This window comes from Tyto alba, unplaced genomic scaffold, assembly GCF_018691265.1.
Source record: "Tyto alba isolate M040663 unplaced genomic scaffold, T.alba_DEE_v4.0 Super-Scaffold_2, whole genome shotgun sequence".
NCBI classification, from domain to species: Eukaryota; Metazoa; Chordata; class Aves; order Strigiformes; family Tytonidae; genus Tyto; species Tyto alba.
In genome coordinates, this window is record NW_024881282.1 from 77,385,942 (window position 1) to 77,410,004 (window position 24,063).

The window sequence follows — 24,063 nt, forward strand, 5'->3', positions numbered from 1 at the left end:
GTGCAAGTACATAATGGTGAAAAAAAAAAAAAAAAAAAAAAAAAGTGTTGCAGAAGTCATAAATCCTTAACACTTGGTGAGTACCTGGGCTGTGGTAGCAGTAGTATAGCCAGTGGATTGAGGGAAGGGATTATTCCCCTCTGCTCAGCTCATGTGAGGTTGTGTCCAGCTTTCAGCTGTCCACTACAGGAAGGGCATTTGGCATTCCTTGATAAGCCCAGTGGAGGGCCACCAAGATTATTATGGGGCTGAAGCATGTGATGTACAAAGAATCTGAGAGATCTTGGTTTGCTCAGTCTTCAGAAGAGCAGGCAAAAGGGAGAGCTTGCTGCTATGACAATTACTTCTGTGGAGGCTGTGGAGAGGATGGAGCCAAGCTCTTCTCAAAGCTGCACAGGGATTGCGTGAGAGGCAATAAACACAAGTTGAAATGTAGGAAATTCTGATTAGATACAAGGATAAAAATGTTAACATGAGGTTTGACAAGCGTTGGACAGAACCCCAGAGGCTGTGAAATGTCTGATCTTTGGAGATGTTTGGATCTCAGCTGGATAAGTCCTTGAGCAACCTGCTGTAACTGGACCTGGTTTGCACAGGAGGTTGGGTTAGATGACCTCCGGAGGTTCCAACCTGTGCAATTCTGTGATGACTTTAGTTTGAAATTTGAAGATGAGGACGAAACATTATCATAAGGGATTGTGCTTAATTGTGATTGACAACAGAGATGGAATCTCATTCAGTTTGTGCTTTTTTTAAAGTTGTGCTCTATAGTCCACTTAAGCCAAAGAAACGGTACCTGAAGTTACCCCTAGTTCAGTTCATCTCACTAGGAAAGTGCTTAGAGTAGGTGTTGGTTATTCCTGTACTCTCATTTAAACCTGCAAACTCTTTCTATCTATTATGTATATAATTTTCCTTTATGTTTAATTGTGCAATGGAAACAGATGTTTTGTGGTTTCAGTAGATATGCTAAAATCTGTAAACCATTACTTGAAGCAATAAGTAGGGCTGACTGATGTTAACAATTAATCTGTGAAGAATGATACAGAAAATCTATTAATACATAGTTGATAAATGTCTGATTATGTATTATTGTACTCTGAAAAGGATGTATCTTTGAAGTTAGCTTTGATAAAATTATTGTTCAGTGAAATGGCTGTAAGCCCAGCGTTGTTGCAGTTATTGCCAGAATTTAATCAGGTCTTAAGTTGGCAATTCAAACAGTTAAGAATAAATAACTCTTAAAGTTTTGAATTGCTTCATTTTATTCTAAATAGTTGGTTTCAGCTCTCCCTCTGGGGCTGAACAGGGAGAAGATAAAGGAATCCCAGAACCTTATAGTAATGGGAGGTAATAATTCATCAGTTATAAATCCAAAACTCTGCATTTTAAGATATATAGCTTTAATCCCTTCAGTGTCCTTCTCCATTTGACTAAAAGTTACTAAACTCTTTACTGTTAGCAGTACAACTATTATATAGTGATGTCTCTCTGTGGTTTATTAGCTGGGTTTCTCTTAGCTTAGCTTGTCTGGTCCACATATCCACCATAAAGAAAATTGGAAAAACCCCACCATCCTTGAAAATGAAAGACATCCTGAAAAAAAAAATAATCATCCTAACAGAAGAAGTCTGCTCCAACAGAGATAATTATACTGTTGAGCTACTAGATTGTTGCCTTTGCTGCAGTGGTGATCAGTTCATATAAGAAATAAAATGTGTTTTAAAATAACCTCTAATAATCCTGTTCTGAGTTTTGACAAAATGATAAATTATTTGTCTAATATCTGAAACTGTATACTTAAACTAAATATAAAGAATTGGAAAAGATATTTTAAAAATTAATATTTCTTCTATAGACATTATATCTCTATCTTGATATTAAAATTGATACATGAAATCATACAATTTTTTGAAGAATGTTGGACTGTAAAAGTTAATAAAGTATATTAGCTAATATTTTAACACTAAATATTTTAATAAGGTGTTAAACTCTTAATTTCCTTGGTAGGCAGTACAAGGAAGCAACTTTGTTTTTTATTTACCAAGCTTTGTATCTTGTATCTTTTGGATTTGTAATACTATTGTGATGTTGCTTGTAAAAGTGTTTAGATCTTTTAAAGAGCAAAGCTTAGCATGCAGATTTCATTATTGATAAACATTAAAGTTTTAAGATCCAGCAGGAAATACTTTGTATTTTTAGGATTATAATCTTTGCTAGTCTGCTCGGTCATAAATTATAAATGTCTCCTGAAATATTGATTGATTCCATTAGAATCGGAAGGCCTTGTGAGTATTGGGCTACAGGTTGATACCATCACTACATTAGCTTAAAGTGAATATCAGTGTCATTCACGAAGCTCAAATTCAATCTTGATGCACATACGGCTCGTTATGAGAAAGACATTGGGAAGAAATACTAAGCAGTGCAGAAACCCTTCACGCTGGGCTTTATTCAAAGTAAAAATTAGCTGTGTTTTCAGTAGCTTAACTTTTGCTAATTGCTGTTAATGTTATAAAATCAAACTGTACAGGTGCCAAAGAAATTTTAGATATATAAAGAAATGTGATCAAATGCTTTCTGAGGTATTTGATTGAGAAGGAATAAGTGCAATTATTTTAAGTAATTTCAAGAGGTGTACATATCTCTTAAAACCAGAAAATACTACAAGGAGCCTGCACTTAGGGATCTCAAATTTATTTAATCTTTCAGTAAAGAGCTAGCTTTATCAGGTGAGTTTAGTTTAGTTTTGTATGAATGTGTAATTGTATGGCTTAACATCCCATAAAAGTCACATACAGGTTAATAATTTTTTTGACAATTAATTACTTGTGAGTAAACTTTTTTTTTTCCTAGAAAATCTATTTGAAGGTTTATGCTTAGTTAATTTAGGAAGCTTTTCCATTTATTAGCTAAGTTTGCCATTTCCATTGTCTTTTCCACTTTTCCATTGTGAAAGACTGGCAGAGTTTTCAGTCTTTGCATGTAATCCCATATATGATGAAAATTTTAATAGTTGTTTGAAGAATAGTTGTTAATTCTGCAAATACATAAAGGAACAGAATTCCTTTCATCTTTATTCGGTGTCTATTGAGGCACAGTGTCTTGAGAACTGAACATTTTACAGGTAACTGTTTTGGATAGACTGGATAGAATCTTGGCATTGAGGAAGCCTGGGATGCATGATTTAAACAAAATGTGTATAAAATAATATCTGCTAGTTAATCTAGTTCTGCTATAGGTACGTTATGCCACAATTTTTTATATCTGTAACGTATTAACGACAAGTTTCTTACAACAGGGTTGTGTTGTTGTTGATGATTGGTGATAAGTCACATTTGAGAATTATAAGATAGGCTTGTTATCTAACTTGAATTAACAATTTAAAAATGATCAAGAGAGATTTTTGTTGTTAATTTACATCCTGCCAATTCTTAATAAATAAATAAATTATATAGAATACAAATTTGAGATCCTTTCCAATTTGTTATTTTATAAATTAAATTAGAATAAATTTCTGTGGTAAATCAGGTTAAAATTGGGGTATTGTGTTGTATAGTTTGCTAAAAAAAAAAAGTCTTTTGCTAGTTTTAGACTGGATTGATGGATTGAAAACAACAGTGACAAGCTATTATACAAACAGTCTTGCACTAAATCTTGAACAGATCTCAATAGCATTACTTGTTGTTGTATAGTTAAAAATTGGACAATTTTTGGACCCTTGTATTTTGTACTTTACATTTTCCTTGGAGGATACTGCAGAATTTGCAACTAGAATGGAAGAGACTCCAGGTAGAATTTGTGGGTTCAGGAATTTACAGGTACTTGAGTTGATGGGGGCCTTCAGGTTGGCCTAACAGTTCCAGGCACAGAATGCTTGAACACCTGCAGAAGAGCCCCGGGGACAGTTGCATATTGAGGGAAAGCTTGCTTTGATCAACTTTTGTGTATATTTAAATTCTTCAAGTTGGAAGCATGAATGTTCTTATCTCTAGAATGTTATTTCTTCATTTTATTTGCCTTTAGAGCTTAGTTTGTTTGACATTGCTGGATGCTAGACTTCTTTTCAGTGTCCTTCAGTTATGTACAGTTTAAAAAAATTGCATGAATAGCCAAGAGCTAGAGCCTACATGCAAACATTTGACAACAACATTTAGATTTAATATGAACCATAATTTAGATGAAAATGCTTGTAAATCAAACCTCTTTGAAGATGAAATTGACTGGTGCTCTCAATAATTTAAAACTGGGAAGCTTTGCTAATATTAACTTACATTCTTAAATTCATTCAGGAATTACATTCTTGAATTCATACAGATGTCTAGCATCTCTGGTAAGCGTTATATGTTACCATTTAGACTGTTGTCAATGAAAAACAGTTTTCAATTAATTCTACAAGATATGTTTCACAAACCGTAAAGGTGTTTTCCTGACATAAGGCAAAGAAGAAAAGAAATTAATGCCTATGTTTACTTGCCTTGTTTCAGTGACACTGGTTCTACCTATTTTTGTTTAATATGGTAAGTGAAGTGTGCCAGTATGCTACTTTATAACCATACCTTTGTTTTCATGTGTTTCCTTCTGATATATTTGCAAGTATAGAGCGATACTTATGCAGATAGAGAGAAGGAAAAATGAGTATCAGGTCTAAAATTGATGTGCTGAGCATGTATGCCTGTTCCCTAAAGTGCTTCTAAAACTTCAAAGAGGTGAAGTTAGGTAGATTTAAAAAATAAAAAAAAATGTGAGAGATTGTACTGATACTTGCTGTCAGTAATTATCCCTTTAACTTTTTTCGGTTTGAAACAGTATGTCTTTACTTAATAGCCTTGTGCTCATATTTTAATAATTAAAGGTGATCAGAGGTGATTGGCCAGATCCACCAGTTTAATAAAGCAGTTGTAAAAGACCATCTCCCTTAAAGTTGTTTTGGCTCTCTCATTTTACTTCCTGCTGGAAGAATTGCTTTATGGGACAACAAAAAATGTGAGTGGCAAAATTCCTACTTCTTGTCTTTTTGTGGAGACAGAAGCTGCAACTTAGCCTTTGAGGGAGAAGAAATGTTTGTAGCAAAATATAACTAAGATTTTAAATCCCATCAACTTCATTGCCTCAGATGTCTTCTGGGGATCTGTGTTTCCCAGAATTCCTTTAACAAATGATCTGTTATTGTCTAAAAGAAGAACACTCTTTTAAATACTCTTTCAACTCTACACCAGTTTCAGCTATGAATGGAATTAGGAATACAGTTTACTTTGCAGCTTTATTGACACAAAGGCTTCCTTCTGTGTTTGTTTCTTGCATCATCGAGAGGGAGACAGACTTGCATCCCCTTTTCTGTCTTTGTAGAAAGAAATCTTTTTGAAAGTGAGGAGGGGAGGACATGATATTATGCAGCACAAAAACCTCACTTGGGGCTCTCCTCAGTAAATTTCATGAAAAACAGGAAGGCCTGAAATTTCATTTAAAATGTATTTAGAGAAAAAGCTAGAACAATTAGATATAAATGTCTGGGTGGAGTGGTTATTCAAGATACTGACTTTTTAATTTTTGGCTGTTAACCAGGTGGAGTTAGCTCTTAAACTTCCTCTTGTTTAATTATTTTAATTGTAGCAAGTGCTTAATTCTGCCCAGTACACTGCCTGACTCCCTAATTATTTTCCACAGTCTACATTTTTTTTTTCCAAATGAGAGATGCGAAGTATTTATTATTGTTACCAAAAAAACAGTAGATTCCACACATAGCACCCCCTCCCCCATGCCCCCCACTTCCCCAAATTTTATGGTAGCAAATGATAGAAATTTTTTGTGTTCTTAGCTCTTTTGAAGGGGAAATATTATTTAAATTTGAGAATGGGTAATTCAGTTCGCTGTTCTCATTTTCAAGTTTAGATATGCTTTGGACTTTATTGTTATAAATCAGATTTTTTTTTTTTCTCTTCCTTTCCCCCCCCCCCCCCCCCCCCCCCCCTCCATGGGTCAGGTTTAAAGGCACCAAAGATGCCTCTAGGGTTTTTTTTTTTTTTTATGGGTGTGTTTGCCTGCTGGCTTCCCTGTCAATCTGTTTGCATTTATGTTGGATCCTTGGTTAAAAGATACTTTTTAATCAAGAATTAACTTTTTTTTTTTTTCTTTTTTTTTAGCAATGTCTTCTAGTTTAACACTGAAGACTGAAATAGTAAAAGACAAATCAGAATAATGATTTGTGGTTTAAGATGTATGCACCTGGGCTCAGGCCTTTTATATCTGCTGTAATTTGTGAACTGGAAAGAGAAGTCATGCTCTTGCAGTAAGGTTGAATTTGAGCAGGTTTACTCAAATGACAAGGGTTCCTCTTGCCTCTCTGTCAGGTGTCTGATCTAAGCTGCTTGTATTGGTGCTCTGCAGTCAGCAAAGGGACTTGGAATCTCAGGGAGTGCATCTGTCTCTCGTGACCTAAAAAGCGATCTTGCACTTCACCGCTCAGAATTTGAGATATGAATCAAACTCCAGATATCCAGCAGTGTGTATGCACATGTATGTGCACACACATGTATATGTCAGGGTAGAACTGCTGGGATGGAAAGGTTTTAAAACTGACGTAGTAAAAGAGATCATTACTGAATATTATCTAGAAACACTATTTGTGCAGAGTTCAAAGCAATCTGGTGATCTCTGATAACTTCTTACAAAACTTGGATATATTGTCTCATATATTGACTTGTTCTTGTTACTTTATCTTATATGTGAATTTCCTGAAATTTAAGGTTGCCTTTCTTCAAAATGTATGACAGTCATAGAGTAGCTTTCTTTTATAAACAAGTGCACAGTAATTTCTTAAATTAACTGTAGTTACCTGTATTGATGGTTATTTAAAATGACAAAACTCATCAAAACTAGTCTTAGTGCTAGGATTTTAAGATGTGCTTGAAGGATCAAGCACTTTCTGCAGTTCTGGTCTTATTGTAGAAAATTTTGTGTTTTTATGACGTGAAATTAGAGTCTAGGAGAAAACAATTCCTTTTTATTCCAATTTTTAAACTGAAAACCTGTTCATGTTTGGACAAAACTAAGATCTCTAGAAGAATTTAAAGAATAAATAGACTAGCAGCTTAATGAGAGTGAACAAATTCTGGAGTAGGCCTACTAAGAACATTATTTTATCAGTGCTTCAACGGGAAAAGTGCCTTTTCCTGATATTCTTTGTTTTCCCTGGCCTGTGATCTAGTTGATTGCCAGCCTGGCCATGTATTTTGTTGCTGTGCAATATTAAGAGATAAATCTAAAGACAATGTAGCTGTAAAAGTGGGTGGAATGGCATGGGAAATATAGAGTGAGATGATTTTAAAAATAAGAAATTAATCGAAGGTACGGGTTAATTAAATGTGTGTGGTATTTTCCCTAAAGTTAACCGAAAGACTGTGTAAGTGTTGCTGCTGTAGGTCTGCTCCCTGTCACCCCGACCTGAGGTGGGAAGGAGCATGGTCTTCCCCGTCCTGTGCCGTGCACAAGCCACGCCATGAGGCTGAGGCTATCTGCTTGCTCACCTCTCCCCTCTGTCACAACTCATTTACAGGGTAGCTACATCCAGTTCAGCCAAGGTGAAATGGAGAAGACAAAGACTTCCTTGTCAATAAGTCTCCCCAAGGAAATAACCTGCTGTCTTCATGCTTGTCTTGTTGAAGATTGATTGGTTTTGTTTGATCATTGTCTTTTAAAACCTAATGTAGGTTTTCCTTTTGTGTGTGTCCTTTTCAGATTGGGGCATACGATCAACAAATATGGGAAAAATCAGTAGAGCAAAGAGAAATAAAGGTAATAATATTACAGCATTTTTGTTTGTTTGTTTGTTTTGTTTTTTGGTTTTTTTTTGGCCAGTTACCAGCAGTAGTGTCTGTGGCTGTGTACGCTGATGTAATTTACAATGTGTGTGATGGTATTTAATACTGGTAAAGTAAAACTAGACTTCTGGAGTGTAACCAAATGTAACTGGCATACTATACTTTATTTTACATAATTAATAACTCCGCAGTATTTAGTGTGCTGCATCTTCTGTATCTCAGTATTTTTTTTTTCCTTTTAAGTTATCTTAAGCCAGGGTTTAGTTGTTTTAGTACCTCTGTCTTTCACTTTTCTTTGTGATTAATTCTAATGTCAGTTATCTGAGCTCTCTTTACTTTCAGTTAGTTACCTTGTACCTGCAGTTTACTTTTCCTCCTTTATGATGCTGTCATTGTTTTGTACAGTTTATTAGACTGGTAAGTACTTCAGGCTTTGTTTCCCTGAACAAACAGTTTAACAGCATTCTTTGCATTTTGTTTTAACTAACAGTGCCATCAATGTCTGCCGCATTGCTAAATTGTTTTGGAGAAAAAGAAATCAATCCTTTATGTAATAGATTTATGGATTGTATATTATGTCATAGTCCATGATGTCAAGTTAATTAACACTTTCTGACAATTAACCTTTTTCTTCAAATATTGCACACGAGAAGTATGCTATTACTGCATGAGTTTCAAAGCATTGCTAATTCTTAATGTTAGCAAAATGTACATTGCTTCAGTTTCTCCGTGCCATTTTTCTCCCCCCCCCCCCGTACCTCAATAGCCAAGCTGAGCGTTTGCATTACGTGGAAGCTTGTTCCTGACTTTGAACTGCAGAGTTCCCTGATTTCTGTATACCAGAAATCTACAAATTTACCTTGAAGTTGGTGCCGACGGTATTTTCGGAGGTGCTTCGAAGCCCGATGCCAGAATCCATGCGCTGCTCTCGCTCCCCGTCGCGCTGACGGTGCAGCACACCCCGGCACTGGGCCCAGCCAGCCGTCCCTCCGTCCAGCTGTCCGGCCCACCCTGCCTCCCCTGCGGTTGCTGGGGGATCTCGAAGGGAGCACGCTCCTGAGCGCGGGATAAGGGCTGTCGATACACGCAGGAGTCTACTGCCTCAAAACTGTGTCTTCTGGTGCCCTTTGTCTGAAGTGTGCAGAGAGAGTGAGCGTTCAGAAACGTCCTCGGCAATCGGTGCAACTACTGTCCGCCTGAGACGCGAGCGGGTTACTTGTTTTTAGGGTCGTTTTCACAACCATGAAAACCAATCACCAGTATGACAGAAGTTCTTGTAACTACTGTGTAATAGGACATTATAAAAATAATTTATCACAAAAATGCATTGTGCTTATTCAAGATGCATCTCATTTTGCTCATGAGACCAATAACTAACAAATTCATTATGGTGTCTACATGAGTTTGTGTTCACTGTGTTTAGAGCAATAATGGTATCACTGAAACAGACTACCAAGTACAAGTATTACACATTAGTGCTTTAATTTCAAGGCTATTATAGTTCTGTTTATAAATGAATTTTACTGAAAATCTAAACAAAAATTACTTTTAGTAGAGAATCTGATACTGTAAATTTATAGCTTAGTTTAATCTTAATAGATTCTATTATAGTTCTTTTTTAAAATTTGTTCAAAAGAATTTTTACAATAATAGCAACTATGTTTAAGCATTTTTATTTAAACTTTATTTTTCCTATTAGATGAAATGTGCTTGGTGCTGAATAGATATTACATGAACTAACTTGAATGGGCCTAAGCATTATGAAACATTAGGAATATTTTTTTTTAATTAACCTTAGTTTGAAACACTGCTGTTTTCCACATCTATCACAGATATTTGTGATGCATTAAGAGAGTGGTGAAATTGCATTTTAACAAATGGAATTCTTTCACTGCATGTTGCAAAATGTAGAACCAGCAATTCGATGTAATCCATGGACACTGAAATCATTTGAGATTTGACCAATGGAGTTTTTAAACAATGTCACCACTTCTTTTCCTATGAAAGATGCATCAAGTTATACTGTTGACTTATTTTTTTCAGAATTATTTCTTTAAAATGAAAACATAATTTTAGCCACAGTGGTAAATTTTTCCTAGGATTGTGCATGTGTTTCCAGGGGTTTATGTCTTCTAAAAGGCACATATGTCTTTAGACTTTAAAGAAAAATCTTGTGTCCCATAAGCAGTAATACATTTGAAAATTATTATATCATTCAGCATTTTATTTTTAAGCTTTAGATCTTTTTATGAAATAGCGGCTTACGCAAGAATTCACAAGAATCTGTAGCAGGTTCTAGAATTATAATAATTTCCAATTCTAATTATGGGCTTGTTTTCTCATTGCACATAAGATTAGTCTGGTTTTAAGACTGCTGTTCTGTAAAAATCGTGCACGTTAAGTTCTTTGCAGTGCTTAAGTCTACAATACAACTGGGTTTCTGTGTTTGTCATCCCCAGAGCACATTTTGTCCTATCCATGTTTCCGTTCCATGTATTAATTTTGCTTTGTTTCAAGCAAACTCTCATTTTTCTAATAGATATATCAGGTGATGACTATATATCTAGTTCATTGTGAACAGTTTGATTATTTTTTTTTTTTTAATTTTTATTTCAGCATGAAAAACCCAGCTGAATTTAGATGTGAGAAATATTTTGAGCTGCACTCTACCTGTTTGAACAATTTGCTTGATACTGTTCTTATTCAGGATTAGTATTACTGGATTTCACTGATAATAATTTCATTTTTATGCTTTCATCTGAATTTAATGTGTACATTTAAGTAATAAATGATTTTACATGTGGTTGAAATATGACAATGATGGAAATTACAGTTCATGAGTGAATTTAACTGCTTTTTGAATGAGAACAGTCAAACCACTTCCATCATGATTCCATTTGAACCTGAAATATTTTTTGAAATATTATATTTTACTGTGTATGAATTTGTACTCAGTGGAATCATTACTGGCTAATGTGACCAAGAGCCTAATCTAAAGGGATCAGAATAAACTCACAGCTGTCTCTGAGACTTGAGAGTGCAGCATCACATTTTAGCATTAAAAACAAACATGAAATTTTTGCAAGATAGTTTGGCTCTTCAGTGAAGGAATATGCTGTTTCTAAAAGGCAAAATAAGCTTGCTTTTTTCCCTGCTGCTTTCCTGTTGAGTGGTTGTGGTTTGTTTTTTTTTTTGTTTTTTTTTTTTTTTTTTCTCCCCTCTTTTAAATAGGCTAATCTTTATTCACTATCAAGAAAGATTCAATACTTTTTTTAAGAATTTGGATTTCTGACAGTGGAACTTGCTGATTAGTGGCTCTTGCATTACAACATGATTTGCTATCTGTGTTTGGAATTAAGGAGTTGCAATGTGAGCATTTTCTGAAGTTTAATTAGGCATCTAAGAAGAAAAGAGATTCAGGAAAGCAGTTTGTTGCAACTGTTCTGAAAACCTAGTATAAATGTGTTACTAATTCTTGCAAGTTGTGTGCATATATTGTCTGCATAATCCCAAATCGTGGGAGATGAGTGCTCAGTGCTTAACTATGTTTGAAAAATTACCTAATGGATCAGTAATTGGTTGGGTTTTATTTAGATTGCAGTGTGTAAAAGGCATTTACTGTGGCTTGTTCCTTGGAATGTTTATTTATAGTACTTTAACTCTATGAAGTTGACATATTTGTCTGAATTTTCAGTAGTGGTGTATATTAAATACAATTACTGACCACACCGATATTTTTTCTTTTGTAATGTCTGCCATCTGCATGAATGTATTTTGATAGTATTTGCCTATTGCAGGGTTTGAGAAACAAACCAAAGAAAACAGGACATGTGAAACCAGACCTCATAGATGTTGATCTTGTAAGAGGTAAGTCCTGAGCTAGAAAAAGCTGAATTACTCAGTATAGAAATAACTGTCATCCTGTGTTCTGTAACAGGAGTGTGTTAATAAAAAAACCCAAACCAAACCAAAACAAAACAAAAAAAAAACACCCCCAAAAAAATCAACCAACCCTACGTAACTCCTCTCTAAAGAAGACACCTAGGAAATATTGTTAAAAGATTGAAGGCTTAAAAACCTGATTTAAATTTTGTTGTATAGGTTTAGATTTTGAAAAGAAACATGTGGATTGTCATGGATCAAAGTTTTGGAGTTATAAGTTCAGAAATCTCCTATTGCCATGCATTCATATTTCTTCCAAATATTCTGGCATCCAGAAGAAATGTTATGTTGAAATTTCTGAGAGCAAAAATTGCATAGGCCTTGAAAATGTCTTGCCTGTTTTAAATAACAAAACAGCAACAGAAGGTCAGATAATACGAGAGTTTTCAAAACATCTTTATTTAGTTTTAATTTATTTTTATCTTTATTTAATTTCCCTTATGCCTCATGGAGGCTAGGGAAAATATTATGTAGCATTTTTTCTCATGAGACCAGCAACCAGCAGAGTCTCCTGAAGCCATTCCAGGTAGTGCTTTTCATATTAACCCAAGCACCCTGCTGTGCTCTTGCCCTTAGAGATACACAGGCACCTTCACACCCAGAGCTGGCCTTCAGAGACCTGCTCACCCCCCTTGCTCTCAGGTCACTGCACCCCTTCACAGTTAGTCTGACTTGATTTTTGCTAGCACTCGCCTGCCGGCACTCGCTCAGGTTGCTGGCACCACAGACATGGCCCTCCCACGCGTCCTCTGCTGGCACTCAGCCCCCGTACACTTGCATGCTCACAGAACAGACCACCTCTTGCCCAGGAGAGAGTTAAAGGAATTTAATAACAAGGTCGTACATACTGCACTGATCGGGCACATAACACAGCCAGACGAGCAGCTATTTGTGCGTGACCAGTCCTTTTTATCCCCTTGCCCCTTAATTTCCCCACAATTGTTCCTCCCCAAGTCACCTAAACCCCTCCTTTCCCCACCCTTGGTTTCTTCCCTAAACACCCAGGAGTAAGTCCTACAAAATCTGAGCTCCTTTTTGCCTGAATCCCATAATGAGTCCCACACCCCTGGCCAGCAATACCCTTTTGTCAGAAAGGATTGCTGTCCCCAGTGGCTCATGGGGACCATTTCACACCCGGACAGCAGGGCTGATGGCTCTGCTGGAACTGCCCTGGAAGGGGCCTGGTCAAGGTGTTCTTTCCATGATTTGGGTTCCCGCCTGCCCTGGTGCCTCTGTCTTGCTCGGGACTTGTGGAGATGGGCCTTTGATGGGCTGATGGCTCCAGTGATGGGTCTAGAACAACCCTTGACTGTATTATTTGGGCTCCCCCTCCTGCCACTGTCTCTTTGAGCTCCTCTGTGGGTGTGCAGACGAGCTTTTTATCACATCTAGTTTTAAAATTGGGAATGTGAGAGAAAGAAACAAAATCAAATAACGTTTGAACTTTAAAGAAACAGAATTGAAAACTAAATGTTTGTAGGAATTAAGAAGTAGCGGTAGACCACTTCAATATAGCTACATGAATAGCATTTAAATAACAACTCTGCATGGATGTCTAAGTTAGCATTAAAGAAGTTCCAGTACTGTCAGTGCTTTATGTGTGCCAGTGCAGAGCTCACTAGTGCCAGTTCTGCTTGGAGATGGGGTGGACATGGTGTAGCAGCAGGCAGTAGTTGCCCTTTCCAAGCAGTAACCTTGGCATAATTTAAGTCACACCCTCCATTGTAAATGTTACAGTGTTTTCTAGCTGCCAGACAAGTGGAAATTTTCAGGAAGAAAAAGAAACGGAAGGATATGAGAGAAAGGGCATTTGAATGAGTTAGATGAAAACTGATGTAGGAGAGAAAAAGATAAATTATTCTTTGGGTGGATTCCCTGTTCCTGGGTCTAGTCCTCAGGTGGACAACAGATACTCTGTACTTCTCAACCTTATTTTGTTTTCCTGAATGATGTGGTTCGAGCAGTTTACAGATGTTGATGTTTTAGATGCCTTTGCTGTGTTGGGAAAGGGTTCTGCTGTGCCTGCACAGGCATGTGGAGTCTTCATGTGACTTCCTGTTGCTTCATATCAAGTTTCTGATACCTCAGCATAACAGAATAATTTTTAATGATTTATTTTCAAATAATTTTGACACAGTAAGAAGTTGCAATGTTTTGTTATTTGCACATTCCAAAATCTAAGTATTTGTAGACATTCCTGTTAATGGCAGTCAAGAGAGCACCAACAATGGATGCAGATTTTGAATTGAGGAGATAGTAAAATGATGGAAGTATGATATTTATTCAAATAATTATGTTTAATAATGGCTCCTTTAAGTAACTGTGTTAACTACTCTGTTGTTGAACTACTAAAGTTATTATTAGCCATAACACTGAAATATATTGAAATTTCTTTTCTTTTTCTAAAGGATCTGCTTTTGCTAAAGCAAAACCTGAAAGTCCTTGGACATCTCTGACCCGCAAAGGAATCGTGAGAGTTGTTTTCTTTCCATTCTTCTACAGGTGGTGGCTACAAGTGACATCAAGGGTCATCTTTTTCTGGCTGCTTGTTCTTTATCTTCTCCAAGGTAGAGTTGGATTACAGGATCAGCTTCAGCTGAATGCCTTATTTTAACCATATGGAAGCTGCTGTATGTTACTTAGTTCACTATATGCTGTTAAGGTTCATTCCAATATTTCAGAAAATATTTCAGTCCCAAGCTTGTGTCTTTTGGTTAATACTTTTTGCATACTGAAAATGTAAGGATTTCCTCACAGGCTGTCTTAAGCTTTAGCACACATATTAGTCTGTCATATCTGTTTATAATTTAGGTTTCCAGGACTGTATAATCTAGTTCAGGGCTGAGCAGTATCAAAGAAACCTTTGTCTTAGGCAGTGTATTTTTTCTTTGGCTTTTGGTCTTTCTGGTACTTGCGCAGATCAATAGCTCTTATCAAGAAGTAAGCCAGGCCAAACCCGCCGAAGTACAGCCTGGTAGGATGATCTTTTTGTCAAGTTTCCAGTTGTCCTTCCATGTGTTAGTCTGTCACATCAGAGGCAGTGAACTTCTAGGTCATACTGTAGTCAGACCTCAGCCGTGCTCCTGAATGACTGGCAAATGGGGGGCTTATTTTCCTACGTGCATCTGCTGCTTTCTCCATTGCAGTGGGGAGACTATGCATCTTAATTTTGTATGTCCTAGATTAAAGGAGGACTTTTGGGCAACTGTTAACAAACAGAAGGTAATTCACAGCTTTTGGGATGCTTGGTCTCGAGTTTTAGTTATCTGACTTTGTGCTTCTCTTAATTATATGTAATATATAAGAAGAAAATGAGAAAGGGAAAAATGTAATGTAGTGAGTCAGTATCTAACAGTGTGAAAGGCACCAAAAGAATAGTGTGTCAAAAGTGTGTACAAGAGAAATGGAACAGGTTAGTGAAAGTTGGGAGCAAATTAAGTACCCTGAGAAGTGAAATGACTGATAAGTTTTCCACTGAAATCCAGTTAAAATACAGTATTACTTTTTAAATTTTGCCATGTGTCCTTGCAGTTGTGAATCACTTTATCATTTGGAAATTTTATTTAAAACAAGAAATGGAGTTAAAAAAACCCCAAACAAACAAACCAACAAGACATCAGTGCCTCTTGTATGGTGATGTTAGCAGCTATAAAATTAATTTCACGGTGCCAGTTCCCCAAAACTTGAAATATTGACAACTATTCCTGTGGTCTCCTATCAAAAGTTCTCCTTATCCCCATTTCTGAGATAGGTGCTTAAGAAGTGTTATGGTGTATGTTAGCATTTATGTATACTATGGTAAGTGATCCCATACTGTTAATACTTTCAATGTAATTTATAGTAATATAGGTAGTAAAATACTTAAGTTACACTTCATTTGTTACCATGTTCATAGGTGACTTATTCTGAGAAACACCATAATAATTTTTTATGTTCCTACTCTTAAATTTATTTAAAAAATATACACACAATTAATTTATGGAGCCTTCATAAGACTCTAGAAGCAGCAAAATAGTAAGACAATGAAGATTAAGTGCAAGCAAATTTTTAAGACATTAATTGCAGACCTATCTTGTAATTAACTTCTGCCCTCAGATTGCTTGAGATCTGTGATTTACTGAAGTTGTGTCGAATACATAATTTCCCTGATCCATATAGTCTGTAATATGACAAAATATTTCTGATATTTCTGAGGTTTTGAATTAACAAATACTGGAAAGGATTAATAATATTCCATATTACACTGTAATCCAACTATTTGAAACACTTGTCATTGAAGTTGTACTGAATTAACCACAGAGTTTTTGATGATTTTTGAAATAAATTGAAAGACTTATGATGTACACATAAGTGAAATCAATTTGACGAAATTTTTTGTTGGAAACTATTTAAAACAACCCCCGTCAAGCCTTTCTTCCTAGCACTTCTATATAAGTTTTGCTTGTATTTTACTCAGGTGTGCTCAATTATTAGTTTCATAGAAAAATGGTAAGACTGAAATGTCAAGAATCTATTATGAAAACTTAACAACAGAACACTTCAAGTTCCAGTGGCCATATTTCTGCCTTGAATCTGAATTTTGTATTGTAGCTTGGACCTTTTGTCATCATGACAGATTCTCACTGACACCGTTGTAAAACGGTCTGACTTTATTTTGTTTATATATTTTTAGTTAAATAATTTTATTTAATTATGAAGTATTTTCTATAGATTTATGACCTGCATTACTTGGAATTATTGCTTTGAATTTTTTAGCTTTAGCAGGATATATGCTAGCATTTATGTAAGACTACAGAAAAGAATTATTTCCTTGGCTGTAGATTTAAACCCCAGATTTTATTTGCATTGGTTTCCTTTAGTATAAAGTATGACTAGCAAAATGTGTGATAAGAGGACTACAGAGAAATGTTTTCTGTCCAAGGTCGTGGAACAGGTTGATGAATTAAGATAGAAGTAAAACCTTTTTCTTCCAACTATTTATTCATTTAGTTTATACCATTACCTCATTTTTACTTTAAAAATGTTTCTATATTTTAATAGGAAAATTAAGTGTGAAATAATAGCATGTATCTCTATTGTATACTTAAGTATTAATCAAGAAACTTTAATAGTGATATAATGTTTATTTATTGTATTGAGGTACATCTATATATGTATGCATTTTTAAACGTGGCAATACATATATTTCAAAGCTCTAAATGGTATAAAAATAAATGCTTGTTGGTCTTTGAAATGTACAGTTGCTTTCTTGGATACAGCTTTTTGCTCTATATGATATAATTTCATTTGTGTCTGTCTTTTGTAAATTAGAAAAGTACAAGTCTAAACACTATAAATAAGTAAAAAAAAAAAAAAAAAAATGAAAAGCGGTGTGAGAAATTCTGTCTGAGACCTAGCTATTGGTATTACACTGTGTAGAAAGAAGTTCTTGGATTTCCTTCCCATCCTACTGAAAAGATCAGGAGATCTGTAACATTTTCTTAAATCTCTGTGAAACTTCATGGTGGCAATCTGCAGTCTACAGTTTTGTATCTTCTGGAAGAAGATGATTTCTTCTAGAGCACTCTGCTTTGTTGAATGTTTTTTAAGCAGTAGAAGAAATCTTGTAGTGAAGTTTGAAATTATTTTTGTGGAAGCCTACTTCTGCAAGTCATTTCACATGGATATGTAGAGCTCTGTGTTCTCACAAGTATATGTTTATCCAAATTGTATGGTAGGACTCAAAATTGACTACTTATTTACACTTTATATCTGATGAAAGTAATTGCATGTGTGAGAAACTCAGACATGCTCATTTAGAAAGAGGTAATATTACCTTTTACTATCTCTACCTTTTTTTGTTTATTTTTTAGTAAATTAGATTTCTGATTGATGCATACTGTCTTTCTGAGAAACTTCAAATGGCAAAAACTTACTGCACATTACACATTACATATAGTAATAAAAGATACCCTGTGTAAGACTTCTGTGCTTTAATTTAGGACAAAGACTGATGGGAAAGTAGAAATAATTACCACAATCAAAAATAATTCCACTGTTTTGTACGTTCATACTGTTTCTAATACTGGTTACCTTGCTAAAGATTATTTAATGAAAAACATGTCTAATCTCTTTAGTGGAAAACATCACATGCAAGTGTTAGGTGTGGCTTCATATGATATATTTTAGGTGTTTGAATGTGGCACATAAATTTGCATATGGCTGTGTTTTTTTCAATTAGTTTTAGAAGAGAACTGTGAAAGGTGCTGAACTTGTACCATGTATTTCTCGTGCTAGGAGTAGGTCTAAGTTATGGGACTTTTCACTTCTTAGTGTTGCAAGAACAAAACCAAGTTCTTGTGGGATGTGTGGATGTTAGACACAGAGAATTATTCACCTGTTCTGTTTCTGAATTTTTTCTTGGAGTTTCAGTTTTTTTGTTTTGGTTTGGTTTTCTTTGGTTGCTTTTTTTCTTGATGGCTTCTCTCAGCTGAGTTATAGAACACAGCACTTCAAGCCATAGTGGCAGAGCAACGAGAACATACAATAGGCAGAGAAAAGAGAGGCATTGCCTCTTCTGTCTGCCCCGTGCCTGTTGAATGTGTTTAGATTGACCTGAAGCCTGTAAAGTTGTTTCTGAGCTGTGGAGTGGTTGGGTTCTGGGTACAGGAGCAAGAAGAGCTGCGTGGGTGTTGGCTGTATGTGAAAAGCTGGTTATAGGGTTACAAAAGTAATACTTAACTATGGAATTGAAAGCTGCCCCTTTTCCAGCCACAAGTGCTAGTTGGAGTCCTGGTCACTTCAGCTGGACTACTGCATGGTTTACATAGTTTGTCTTTGATCTTTCCTCATTACTAGATCTTTCCTTTTACTTTGATCTTTCCTCATTACTAGAAAATATACAGCCAAGTATGTGTTAAATGTATACAGGGTTGCACTTATGCATGTCTGTCTATCCACATGGGCAATTTTGTTTTTTGATTGGAATATGGATTTCAAAATGCATTCTGCTAGAGAATATGAAGAGCTTCTAGTCTCAAGTCTGTTGGCTGTTACATAGCCCCCTCCCCTGCCACCGAAAAACTCCACCAGTCACTCAACCCGGGACAAGTGTCAAAGCAGATGGGTGGTTTCACAGAATCACAGGCTAGTTGAGGTTAGCAGGGATCTCTGGAGATTATCTTGTCCTAGCCACTGGTCAAGGCAGGGTCAGCTAGGACAGGTTGCTCAGGGCCGTGTCCAGTCAGGGTTTGAATATCTCCAAGAATGGAGAGACTTCAACCTTTCTGGACAGCCTGCTCCTGGTTTGATGAGTCCTACTCTCACCTAACTTGTTGGATTGTGCTGTGTCATTATAGAAGATACAGAATTAAATTTATCTGGGCTGCCTTAAGGCTGACATTTGCTTTTTGTTTCTGTTTCCTACTGAAGTTTCACCTTAATTTTAAAATTGTTTCATGACAGAGGTATCTTTCCAAATGCGTTTCCCCCCTCCCTTCATTCTGCTGCTTTCTTTTTTGAGCAATAGCTATAATATCACAAGTGTAAAAGAAGAGATGGATATTAAGGCAGTAGGTAACTGTTTAAATCTTTATTACTGCCTATTTCATTGCAGTTATAATTCCTTCCTCTCAGAATTACATTGGTTGGTTTAAAATGCAGGTAAAGGTTTATATCTGACTGTTTATCTTTTTAACAAAAGCTGTATAATGAGTTGGCCGTTTCAGACATTTCAAATATTGAACTCAACTTCATTTCCCTTTTTTTCCAGTTGCTGCTGTAGTGTTATTCTATACAGCCCAAAGTCCACATAATATACCTCTGACTGAAGTAATTGAGCCAATATGGCTAATGTTGCTACTTGGAACTGTGCATTGTCAGATTGTTTCAACAAGAACTCCTAAGCCCCCTCCCAGCACAGGGGGTAAAAGAAGAAGGTATAGTCTGTGTTAAAGTACTTATCATGTAGGATTGTTAAACTGTTCTAAAGAATGTGCGTGAAGAAATGTCGGGGTTTAGAGCCTCAGCTTTACAAGAGATGAGAAATTGGTGCTCTGGTTTTATCTGAAATTTAAAATGGGTGCCTAACTGGTGCTCTTTAACTTTTACACTGACTAATTTATGCATTGTTTTATTTGAATTTTAATGTATTGAATGTGACATTTTGTCTCAAAACAGTTTGTATCTGTATAGTGGTGGAGTGACAGTATTTATATTACTGCAAATTTAGTTTTAGGACTCTCTGCAATACTGACTATTGATTTCTGTGGGAAGCATACATTAAAGGAGGTGCTATTGGAAGTGTAGAACTTAAGTCTTCCAGCACTTCACTGAGTATGATTTGCTACAGTGAATTGTCCCATTAAAATGGGAAAACCTGCAGTAGTGAATCTTGCAGGTCTAGGCCTCTGATGGTAAGATGAAATGTATGTGTTATGATAATGACACATTAGTTTTATTATATGGGGTTTATTAAATTGATGTGATAAATGTTTAGCAAAATATTTTGAAATCTTGCTTGTTTTTGCATGTTTAAACTGCTGAACACGTTATAGAACTAGTAGATTGCACTTATAAAGCTACCTTCCAATTTTAATCTCTTCTGATGAAGGAAATTAAGGAAAGCAGCACATTTGGAAGTACATAGGGAAGGAGATGGCTCTAGTACCACAGATAACACACAAGAGGGAACAGTGCAGAGCTACGGTACAAGCACCTCTTGCAGTATTGGCGCTGTCTTCAGAGATATCTGGCATGCTGCTTTCTTTTTATCAGGGTTTGTATTTATTCAAGGCTTACATATGTGTTACAGATGCACTATCCCTTTTCTAAATAAGTAAACATTGATGTAATGATTAAACTTTTGTTGATCTAGTTTTTGTAAAACTAGATAGTAAACTCATCTCAGTATTTGAAGATCTACTAATGTGTTGTTTCTTGACTTTTGCAAATGCTGATGCAATAATTTTGAAAAGATATTGAACTAACTTAGTTAAATTATGTTGTGATGTAGGACTGCACTGGGTGGGCTATCAGGAATGAACCAACTCAGCTTCTCGATTTTAATTCAATGAGAAAATTCGACTCTTTAATGTTTCTTTATTATATTAGCTTCTTATTACTCTCAGAGGATGCTTATTGAACTCTATCACAGTCATCAAATCACACACTTTTTCCGAAGGAAAAGCCTTCAGAGGTCAGATAGGCACAGTGTTTAGTTTATAAATAAACATCGAAGATGCATATTCTAATGATCAAAGAAACTTCTAACCTTGTTACATGCCAGAGCTGTTTTGCAAATGATTGATCTGTTAATGCAGTGCTCTGGGCAATTAAAAAGTTTTTTAAAAAAACATTCTGTAGCAGTCTGTATTCAAAATATGGTATATATGCAGCATTTTGAGTGCTATATATCAGCATTTATTAACAAGAGAAAACATGCTCACAAAATAGTATGAAATTGAGAAAAGGGATACTGCAAGTTATGAGATTGATGTTTTGTTGTGCGTGCTTCATCTTAAATATGGCAACACTAACATGTCTATCATACTTGTGATATGTACACTTAACCACTGGTAAAGCTTATCTTATGTTACATTCTGAGAATATTTAGTTGAAATGGGAGAAGTTTTAAAAATGTTTAAAAATATTGCAAGAGGAGAGTTTATCTGGCTTTTTTCCTGTGTAGATTAAGCTAGCTTTGACAAATTATTAGTCATAGTGATAGACACCACTGCTATTCTTTGGGTCTGTATGCATTACTTTCTGGTATGTTTGGAGTGTAATCTTGTAAACTTTTGAATGTTTTCCATTCCTTGAAGATAGTGATCTGCAATAAGAGGAGGGCTGTTGGAAGATTATTTTTTTTCTTTACCTTCCCTCATGTTGGGCTCAGAGTGTTTTCAGTTGAGAAGGGTTGTGTGGGACTTGAATCTAAGGACTTGTTTAAACCATTTAATGAGAGGTAGTGTGTATATATATATATAGATGTTAAGCCTCAATAATGACTACTTAGTATATACAGTATCATCAAAGGTTAAAGAGCCCAGAGTGACTGTGAATACTGTAAATAGCCCTTACTCATTTGTTACCTCATCAATTGCAGAGGCACAGTTGTTTGTATGTCTGGAGCCATACAAACCATATCAGGAACTTGTCCAGCTGAAAAATAACCTCTTTTTCCCAGGAGATCATGCAGATCAGTTTCTTCATGTAATTGTTTTCATGGTATTACAGATGGTTTTGTCAGCACAATGTGATGGCAGAGTGGGGCTGGGAATGAGTAAGCAGGAGTGCAGTGTAATACATTGGCTACTTGGTGATGTTGCTGAAGAAGATCTTACGAAACCTCAGTGCAAGGATGTGCAAGTGGCATTTGTCCTGTTTCTTAAGACATATTTTGAAGCTCTTTAGATAAGAATATTGGAATGTTTCATTAGTGTTTATTTGCAGCATTTTTTTACATATATTAAGCTTTGGGATACCATTTCCTGGAGTTTTCAATGTAGGTCTTAGACTTATGGTTTCAAAATTAACCTTAGAAATTACGGGTTTTGCTTTAGAGCACGACTCTGTATACCTAGACTATTTGCCTACACTCAGGTCATTGATAATCTGGAACTGTGTATTCAATAAATATCCTTTTGAATGGCAGGACTCAGTCTGGCTAATGAAATGTAATTCTAAACTTTAATCCAGCACAGGGGCAATTTAGAAAATACTAGTTATTAGTTTTACTGGAAAGGAGGGCAAAATCCAAGTAGGTAATTTATTCAGAATATAGTACTGATTTGGGATACTGCTCTGTGTGTGTGTCCTTACTCCAATTATGGAAATCTTACAAATGTAACTTCTTTGGAAATTTTGCAGTGTGAACAGGGAGGAGAGTTTTTAGACCAACCCCAATGAAAATACATGGAAATAGAATAGAATACTTGACAGTGAAAACCTGCAGTCTTCCAGAAACTTGTTTTAAATATTCCTTAATATTTTCTCTAGCTAATGCATGAATAAGACTAAAAGTCATTCTTGTCTTAGCTTTTGCTTATGTTCAAGCTTTTTAAGATCTTGGATTTATTCATGGTGTTTTCCTGTCTTGCTCTTAAATACTTTTAATTCTAGCAAGAAATTTTAAAAGCTGATTAATGATGTGTGTACATATATATATAATAATTATAGGAAACTATACATTTCTATCAGGTAGGGAAGTATTGTTCATGCTTGTTACTGTTGCTTACTGTTGTTTTTTCTTTTAACACAGTATGGTGCATGAAAGCCTAAGTTTAAACCCAAATTTATGCTTTTCTGGCTTTGAGGCTTACACTTAAATTTCGGGATTCCTACAAAAAATAACTTGGGTTTCTACATTAAAAACAAATTTAAGACTTCAGTCAAGTTACCTGTTTTTCAAAATGAGCCTTAGTTGATATCAGACTAGTATTTGTCTTGTAGTTTTAGCACTTAAACATTGCTTGAAGTCCTATCTGAACAAATTACACATACATGCATACATACGTTCTTTTTTTCTCTTATCTGTTCCTACTCAACTGTTTGAGGCTATTTCTTCCTAGTAGCTTTCAAGTTTCATGTGAAATGTATAAAAACTTCTTAGATTGAACTTGGAAGAGTTGTTCTGTTATTCCACTCGTACAGCTTAGTAATTTGTGGAGTAAGTCTCTCTTACTGCAGATGTGTGTATGTATGTATGTGATGAGAACTGCATTCCCTTTTGCACTGTTAAGAAATCTTCAAAAAGTGCCAAAAATATATCTAATATATTCAAAATTGGCCTCTCTGGGTTCCTGGTTATCGCAGATAATTTAGTATTAGTGGTACTTCCTTAGTGGTCACAACTGAGCTTGCTGAAACTTATTATTTTATGATGAGTTGCCACTGAAAGGCTGATACTTGTTTTAGTCCTAAAGTGGAACAACAAGTTTTTTCATTAAACAATAAGTTAAGCTTTCTCTTGCTTCAGTTGTTTTATCTTCATTAACTTAGTTAAACAGTGACATTATGGAACAGCACAGAAATAAAGTTCTAACATGTTTACTGTTGATGGTTTGGCCTTTTTGTCCAAAGTCTCAATAATGTTTTAGATGATCTTAATGGAACAAGAAAATTAAAACTCTGTATGTGAGCTAGCACATTGATAATCTGAAAACAGGAGGCTTACTAACTGCTAGTCCACCACAAAACACATGCTAAGGCATCTTGCTGTCTCTTTATCTTTGTAAGCTTATAATAAAAATTAATCCATGCAATTATATCGTAACTACAGAAAGCATTTCTGCTCATTTTGTACTAATTTAGAAATAAAGTT

At 35.5% G+C, this 24,063-nt stretch overlaps 1 protein-coding gene across 1 annotated transcript in view; it reads left to right on the top strand.

Moving 5' to 3' along the window:
• The window catches only part of PHTF2 (putative homeodomain transcription factor 2), a 68,938-nt gene that overhangs the window by 20,847 nt on the left and 24,028 nt on the right, over positions 1-24,063 (top strand). The window contains exons 3-7 of the mRNA XM_032996290.2: positions 7,738-7,794; positions 11,618-11,687; positions 14,171-14,329; positions 19,513-19,678; positions 20,353-20,517. Of these exons, the coding sequence (XP_032852181.1) occupies positions 7,738-7,794; positions 11,618-11,687; positions 14,171-14,329; positions 19,513-19,678; positions 20,353-20,517 (617 nt within the window). The remainder of the gene's footprint in view (positions 1-7,737; positions 7,795-11,617; positions 11,688-14,170; positions 14,330-19,512; positions 19,679-20,352; positions 20,518-24,063) is intronic.